Source organism: Ruditapes philippinarum, unplaced genomic scaffold, assembly GCF_026571515.1.
Source record: "Ruditapes philippinarum isolate M1 unplaced genomic scaffold, ASM2657151v2 ctg4436_1_1_1_1, whole genome shotgun sequence".
Classification (NCBI taxonomy): Eukaryota; Metazoa; Mollusca; class Bivalvia; order Venerida; family Veneridae; genus Ruditapes; species Ruditapes philippinarum.
The window spans coordinates 66,457-74,653 of record NW_026857946.1 but is presented as its reverse complement, the minus strand read 5'-3'; the positions used below and the strand labels follow the sequence as shown (position 1 = coordinate 74,653).

Sequence of the window (8,197 nt, the reverse complement as noted above, 5' to 3'; positions counted from 1 at the left end):
CACAATTGTGATAAAAGTGAGTGATGTTAAAGGGCAAGAATGACATTTAAAATCTTTTTTGTTTCTTTCTTTTTATTATATTTTTATCTTCAGATACTGTATACACCGACCCTGATACTTATTTAAAATTTTAAATATAATTATTAGAAAAACATTTCGAGATTGAAAAGAACACATGTGTATATTCATGTAATAGAATACAATCTAGCTAACCGTATTTTACAGTTAAATATATTATACTCATGTTATTTTTTGCATTGCAGTTTCAGCTAATTATGTACTATCAAACGAAACGTTTACGTGGCAAGATGCAAGGGGAAAAGGCAATTTGGCAGCGCCAAAGATACATGTAAATAATTCATCAATTATTGTTGAAGAAGTTTCTAACCTTAATGAAAATGAAGAAGCATGGGTTGGATATTACATGAAAGAAACAGCATTTGCGTACATTGGTAATGACTTATTGACTAATTATAATTCATATTAGCAAGAAATTTGAGTGCAAGATGATTCTTTCATTATTTGTTATTTCATTGCAGCTATTTTCTTTCTAAATTGGAATTGTTTGACTTTGAAAATGCAAAAATAAATAAACAGTTGTTAGTATTGCAAATAAGATTTGGATCAACAAAGTGTTCGTAATTCGTAATGATTAGTGAATAAATTAGCATTTGCATTCACATTGTATCTTTTTTTTAAAATATTTGCCTGTAAGCAATATCATAATAACAACAAACAATTTAGTTTAGCTTAGAAAAAATGAACAAATTTTAAACTCGTAATAGCTGATATTAAAGACAATTGTGCCTTTCAAAATTCATTTTAAGTTGCGCCCATTGTTTTCTCGTTTAGGGCACACGCTTTCAATTATTTGGGGACCATGTGCCGCTTTTCATGGAATGGCACTAACGTGTCACATTGAAAGTTCCATGATAACCGCTTTAATAACATATCTGCGGATGTTTCTAAATTCAAAATTTTGTCAATTCATGGTTTAATCTTGAATTCTGCTTAAGCTGGTGCTAGGCGAGTGGATGGTAGTTAGCACTAAATAATATTGTCCATGAACGGGCTCAATCAAAACGAATCTGTAACATTTTCAATTTTGCCGTTTTGAGTTTTTTTTTGGATTCTTAATTTCTCTATTTTTTTGTTTGTCGTTATAATAACACAAAATCCCTGTTTACAATTCTCAATGTATGTAACCACTCAATGGTCAGTATGTCAGGAAATAAAAGGAAATAAAAAAGATGTCATAGTATTGTTTTTGGTTGTTACCAGCATTTAGCTTTTCTTGTAAGAAATTCCGTTTCTTTGACAAAGGAATGGTCACACATGTAAATAAAATCGATAAGCATACTCCAAGATGCTTATGCTAGTTTAGTAATGTCAAGGTTTATTGCGAAAATGCTCTCATATAATGTTTAAAACATGAATTATTGTTACATATTGCAGGTTGTGGCTCTTTAAGCAATACAGAACCAGATGTTTTATTGCCGGTATTGATGAATTCCCCAGGCATTTGCTTTTCAATGTGTCATAAATCTTATACAAAATATGTCGGGTTAAACAAAGGCAAGGTAATAAACAACATGGTAGCAACAAGTTGAAATAAAAAAAAATCGTCTTGTGTGATGAATAATTTAAATTATTTAAATTTTATTGGGTGAAAAGTTTAGAAATAATGTTTTAATTAATTAGCATAACTATATCATTTATGTTTGTAGCAAATAGATACACCCAAGAGAACGCTTATCATTGTGATTTGATATCGAAATAGTGCTAACTTTACAAAGTGATAAGAAACTGATATCACTTTTTCAGTACAACGTTTAATGCTGATTAAGAATTGAGTGGATCTTTTTGTTTTCTTTGTCGCAGTGTATTTGTTTAAACGAAAAACATAGCAAGAACATAAATCTGCCTAAATGTGATATTTCACCCAATGGAACTTGGGTAGCTGGTGGACGAGATGATTATATGTCCATATATGAAAGGATGAAAACGGGTATCATGATAGCTTAAAATGTTTTACCTTTGTTGCAATGTACTTATTAGCATTTTAAAGCATCATTATTGTTTCAATATTTTTATAGGAGAATGAATATTTTTATAGGAGAATGAACGTTTAATTTTCCTTGTGTAATTTTGCTTGAGATGTAAATATCATTAATTGTAAAAAAAGCTACTTTTCCAAGTATTAACCAGCAATTTTGGACTAATCACGTCAGAGGGAACACAAATCTTTGTTGTTTTTTTCTTTTTCTTTTTGTTGTTTAGTTTAGAATTGACCAATAGCGATAAAAAATATAAATAGTTCAGTGATTGTATATATCATAACTGTGCCGTGTCCCTTTCAGATACTGTTGTAATAGGCAGCGAGAACAACGGCAACTGTCTTGCTTATGAAAAAAACACAAAAGGTGTATGGAGTATGTGCAGCAAATCGTATAAAGTTTTATGTACGAAAGGTATATAATATTTTATGATATGTAGAATAAAGTTACTTTTCGCGTGTTGAGTTAAAAAAAGATGCATCAGTTAGTTTTTATAGGTGGTGAACATGTTCATAATATATATTTCAAAATTCATGACGATAATCACCGCTGTGGGTTCGAATCCCGACAGGGACTTTGGACTTTTTCATGTTAGGAAGCTATCCAGCTAGCTTACGGAACGTCGGTGGTTCTACCCAGGTGCCCGTTCGTGTCTGAAATAGTGCACGGAAGGGCACCTGAGGTCTTCATCCACCAGTAAAGCTTGAACGTCGCCGTTTGACTAATACTGTGTCGGTGTTATGTGAAACCCAATTAACAACAAACAAACATTACGATAATCAACTTGTCAATTATATCATTTAACACTTAGAGACTGTTTAGTTCAAATATATCATATATGCTTGTATGATCGATGGAAACCCGACATTAAACATTTCTATCTGTTTTTTGCTTTTCCTGATACACAAACAATCTTCCCCCTGAAAACACTCTATAAACAAGGTACACATAATCGTAAACAGTAAAGATTTTCTATTATCGAAGCTTCAACCCCTGTATGCAGGGCTACGTGTTCTCATATTATCAGGGACTTTGATTCTAAGGCTCGTCGATATGTAATGTATATATTCTACAATCACTTTAAATAATTAGTGTCGGTTTAACACAATTAACGCTATGATAGATAATTTGATTTAATAAATCTCAATTATAGTACGATTATAAAGTTAATGTATAAAAAATAGGACAATGTGTGATCCCTCGGAAGCATTAATCACAACAATATTTCATGATATTACAGACTCAGGGTTGATTGAGTATGTACATGAGGAATAATGAAAAGTGCAACATTCCTCACGTCCACCCCCACCCCACCCTAGAAAAAGCACTGACTTAACGGTACTCAATTGTAACACTTAAAAGTGTTGGAATCAATGATACCAATGGACCAGAAAAATATCACAACACTGAAATAAAATGTTGAAACACTTTTCTTTGTAATTTCAAAAAAAAATATTTTAAATTCTTTTGCTGCACTTCATTTTTGATATTGACATAGAGATAAGCGCACCAAAGTGTTCTGGAATAATGATGCAAACCTAGAGTGCCGATTCTATTAGTTGTAGTCACCTCCCCTATCCCCGAACGCGAAAAAAAACGGATGATTACTGAAACGGGGATGATTAAAGTAACAGGAAACGAACTAATGTTTCCTTTTAAAAGATTTAATGTCTCTAACATGGTATTCATTACGTTTTACTTAAACACAGTCGACATGTCATTTATTAATATCTATTTTGTGACAGGCCAGACTACTATATCAGTTGTTCCTTTGTTATGTTTTTATTTGAGGCAATACAGAGTGTGTCCAACAGGGTTATTTTACTTTCTTTACAGAATAGATATAAGAATACAAAGAATTACATTCTTTTCTAATGAGAATGTATTGTAAATCTGTTTCAATAAGTCTTGAGTTTCATCGACAAAATTAAATTAACTCTTTTAATATTCAAAATTGGCAGACGACAATAGATTAAGTGTTACTTGACTTTTCTTATTTCATCAATTTTAAATCAAGTGTCCAATATGTTGACAATACAAGTGCGTTGAATGGTTGGTTGGTTTACATGAACTTGTGAGACAACTGAGAACATGTTGTAGAGATGAAAAACAGATTTTGCTGAGATACAAAATGTCTGGTCAGGACAGTTTACCTTTAAGCAAACAATTTTACTTTCCTCATAATTTTCAGATCCTAATTTATCCAATGTTGTATTTGAGGATGTAAGATATCTTGGTTGGAACATTTATGTGCAAAAATGTTTTGAATTTCAACGTTTCCCGATTACCTATAATGACACGTTGAGTGAAGAAGTGAATCAAATTACTGCTGAATTATGGAAGAATATTATACGTAGTGATGTGATATTCAAATATAATAGTAAGTTTTTCATTTGGATCACAAATTAAGAATCGATAAAAAGTAAATGCATAACGGTGATCTAGATGTGCACTATATCCCTATGCTTGAAAGCTATCAAGTGAGTCGTTTGCAAGATAATTCTTCCGTTTCTCAACTTACAAACATTTCTTCCATACGGCCACACCAAAGCCGAAGCCAAAAAAATTATCATTTCATACAAAATATGATAAGCAAGATCAACAAGGAAAGGCGGCGTTCAATGAACGCAACCCCCATATGACCAAGCAACAAGAACCCAATGGCAAGGAGCCCAGGCGGACCCCAAACATAAAAAGGACAGGGCAAAGACACGTTAATCATTAAATGATAAATAATTTGTAACTGGTTAGGAATTCAAAGAAAATAATAATAGGCCCACAAAGGGGAAGGGGACAGGAGACCGGGGGAAGGGGGGGAGGTTAATCAAAGAAATAAAAACTAGAGGCAATGGGGAAGATACTTACCGTAGACGAGAAAACAACAAGGGACACAAGCAAAAGTGTCACCAAAAACAGTATGAAACAACATAGACATACATCTGAGGAACACAGTGGGGCGCCGCCTTGGAACGGTCAGCAGCATAATAATGACTGCTGGGGAGTTTAAACCGGTTAATGGTGCACCATGTTCCTATAAACGAGACAGTGTAAATAAAATGAATCCCCGCCAAGTGAAATTCTAACAGTTGTCATGGTTACAAAAGGTTAAATAAGTAAAACACTAAAATGATCATGTAGAAACATATAAAAGTAAACCAAACGACCATAACAAAAGTACTCAATGTCCTAAAGGAAGACAGAGCAGCAAGAAAATCACCTACAAGGGCCCGACGAAGCAAGGCAGAAGACGAACATTAAGACAATTCAGTCCCAAAGGGCTTTACGAACTATCCATCATAGAGTCTCCCACTTGGTCCGTCAGATGCAATCAAAAGAGGAAAGCGTAGTGTCCAACTGTAAAAGGGTTGAACACTAAACATGCAGTATGTCTTAAAATAGTAGGGTCATAACCTCTTTTAATAAAACGTTTAATGATTTTAGCAAAAACAGCAGAAAAATTACCATGACCCAAAATCTTACGAAGTTTGTAAATCACTGTAAGAATAGTGCACATCTGGATCTTTGCATATGTTTGTAATATATCAATTATCTTTGAATATGATACTCGTATTTGTGCATTTCACCAATTGTGATAAGACATAATTGTTATTATCTTAACAGACTGATTTAACATATAACAGATAAATGTACTTTTTGGATATAAGTGCTCATGGATCTTGAAATATGTTTTATACACTACTGATGATTAAAAAACAATACGCAGACATATGGTGTAAAAAAACTGACATTTGTAGAAAAAAAATACAACCAAACATTATGCTGGCAAACTTTGAATTTTGTGCGTTTTTTGTTTGTGCGTGTTTTCCTTTCTTTTTTATTATTAGATACTTTCAAAAGTCAAATTCAACGAAGTAACTTTAAAGGGTATGGATATGTTACTAAACATGGGAACATTACAACTCTTTCATTTACCTTGAACAGTACAAGTAAGTAAGTAAGTAAGTAAGTAAGTAAATTTTATTATAGTGACATTGTGTTATGTACAATATAATAAACATACATATAACAAATTACAACACCCGGCCACGTTGGGCCTATAAGTCACTTTAAACTATATACAATTCATATAAATGATTCACAATAAAACATGTAAAGCATAGAAAAATTAATTAATCGGAAATACAGTGGTCAATCATCAAAATTCCATATAAACAAGCAAAGCATATCAAAATTTCAAAAGCTATAAATTCTAAACAATGTTAAGATATTATTATATTTCTTGTTATTTTCAAATATGTCTGGTGATATTTTAACATGATTCAATACACTCAAGTAAATTTTTATTATGTAAAACATCAGGTCATTTATAAAGATATAACCTTCTTCTTTTCATACTTTCTACAATAAACTTTGCAGCGCTAACATATTGATTTTGTATCACATAACTTAGTTTTTGAATATCAGACATGTTGTCAAAGTCACTGCTACTCTCTTTACATTTAGAAATCAAATTAACACGTAAATCGTTGTATCTAGAGCATTTCAATATAAAGTGAGTTTCATCCTCAACAACATTGTCAGTACAAAGAGTGCATATTCTTTCATCAACACGTAATCCCACGTATCGTCCTGTTTCTAGTTTGAGCGGAAGAATACGCATCTTAATTGAGCTAAATGGGACCTTTCTGCTTGAGTTAAGGAAGACATGAGATATTTTTCTGTTTCATAGTCTTGTTTGAATGTAACATATGTTCTCAGCTTTGCCACATTTGTAACATTGTCAGACCAATTTGATTTGTATAGTAAAAGTAAAGAGTCTTCAATATTCTTTAAATCAACCGGAAGTTTGTTGTCATACAAATGTGACATATTTACTTGTTGTAGAATATGCTTAACATCTGAACACCATGTATTTCCAACAGAAGTATAATCATACAAAAACACTTTCTTTGTGAGTCTATCATCACCCATATGTACAAGTCTATTCCATAGTCTCAGTACATTAACCCAACGTCTATGCTGAGCACAAATCCACCCCATATCACCAGTAATTGCTAGTATCGGAGCAAATCTATGTACACCCATAAAATATCTAATTGCTCTATGCTGAGTAATATCTAGTTTCTTGTAGTTTTTGAAACCCCATATTGAAGAACAATAATCAGTTACAGGCACAACACAAGAGTAATACATTTTTGTATATGTTTTAAAGCCAATATATTTATGATTCTGAATTTTAGATATAATTGCACCTAGTGCTCGACCACCTGATTTACAAAGAATATCAGCAGAGTACAAAAAATCTAAATGTAAAACACCCAAATACTTATAAGTAGATGTATACATAATATCCGAAGCACCTATGTGAAATGTAAAATTACTTTGACTTTTTCCTTTGCATCTAAAATGAATAACATTTGATTTCGACTCATTAATTTTTAGTCGCCATTTTCTGCACCAATCATTAATATAGTTTAACATATCCTGCATATCTCTTTCATTTTCTGATAATAATAAAATATCGTCAGCATATAATAAACAACATATAATATCATCATTAAACTTAACACCTTTGTTAAGACGATTTAAGCCTTCAACAAGATCATTTATGAAGTATGCGAAAATTGTCGGAGAACTGCTGTCTCCCTGTCGGACACCTGACACAGTTGGGAACCAGTCTGTTAGCATACCGTTAAGTTTAACACACGATGATGTGTCCGTTAGAATTGACTTAATAGAATTATAGAATTTACCATTAATATTTTTTGACAGAAGTTTGTATAAAAGAATATTTCTATCAACAAAGTCAAATGCTTTCTGTATATCAATGAACGTTCCAAAAGTATCTTGTTTGTCTATAAGTCTATTTCTAATAATGGTACAAGCTGTATATACATGTTCCTCACATGACCTTTTAGAACGAAAACCGTTTTGTTCATCAGCAAGTAGATTTTGCTCTTCTAAGTAAGTTTTTAATCTATTATTTAATAATGCTGAATATAGTTTGCTAACAACTGACAGCAGACTAATACCTCTATAGTTTAGTGGTACACGTTTGTCTTTGGTATTGTCTTTTGGTATCGGGGAAATTAATGCTTTTCGCCATATACTTGGGATGATTCCTGTTTCAAAGCATAAACTAAACAATGAAAATAAAACATCGATTATGATGGGAAACT

The 8,197-nt window shown here is 32.2% G+C and overlaps 1 protein-coding gene across 1 annotated transcript; it reads left to right on the top strand.

Moving 5' to 3' along the window:
• Positions 1 to 1,913: 1,913 nt before the first annotated feature.
• Positions 1,914 to 6,574, top strand: LOC132751576 (uncharacterized). Its single transcript, XM_060741756.1, has 5 exons — positions 1,914 to 2,008; positions 2,361 to 2,471; positions 4,249 to 4,437; positions 5,903 to 6,004; positions 6,483 to 6,574. Exons 1-5 carry the CDS (start codon positions 1,981 to 1,983, stop codon positions 6,572 to 6,574), a joined length of 522 nt encoding a protein of 173 aa, XP_060597739.1. The 5' UTR covers positions 1,914 to 1,980.
• The last annotated feature ends 1,623 nt before the right edge of the window (positions 6,575 to 8,197 follow it).

Coding starts and splice junctions, on each gene's coding strand:
- LOC132751576 (XM_060741756.1), top strand. CDS start 1,981: ATGTCCATATATGAAAGGATGAAAACGG. Junction 2,472..4,248: donor TAAAGTTTTATGTACGAAAG/GTATATAATATT, acceptor CATAATTTTCAG/ATCCTAATTTATCCAATGTT. Junction 6,005..6,482: donor ATTTACCTTGAACAGTACAA/GTAAGTAAGTAA, acceptor TTTGAATATCAG/ACATGTTGTCAAAGTCACTG.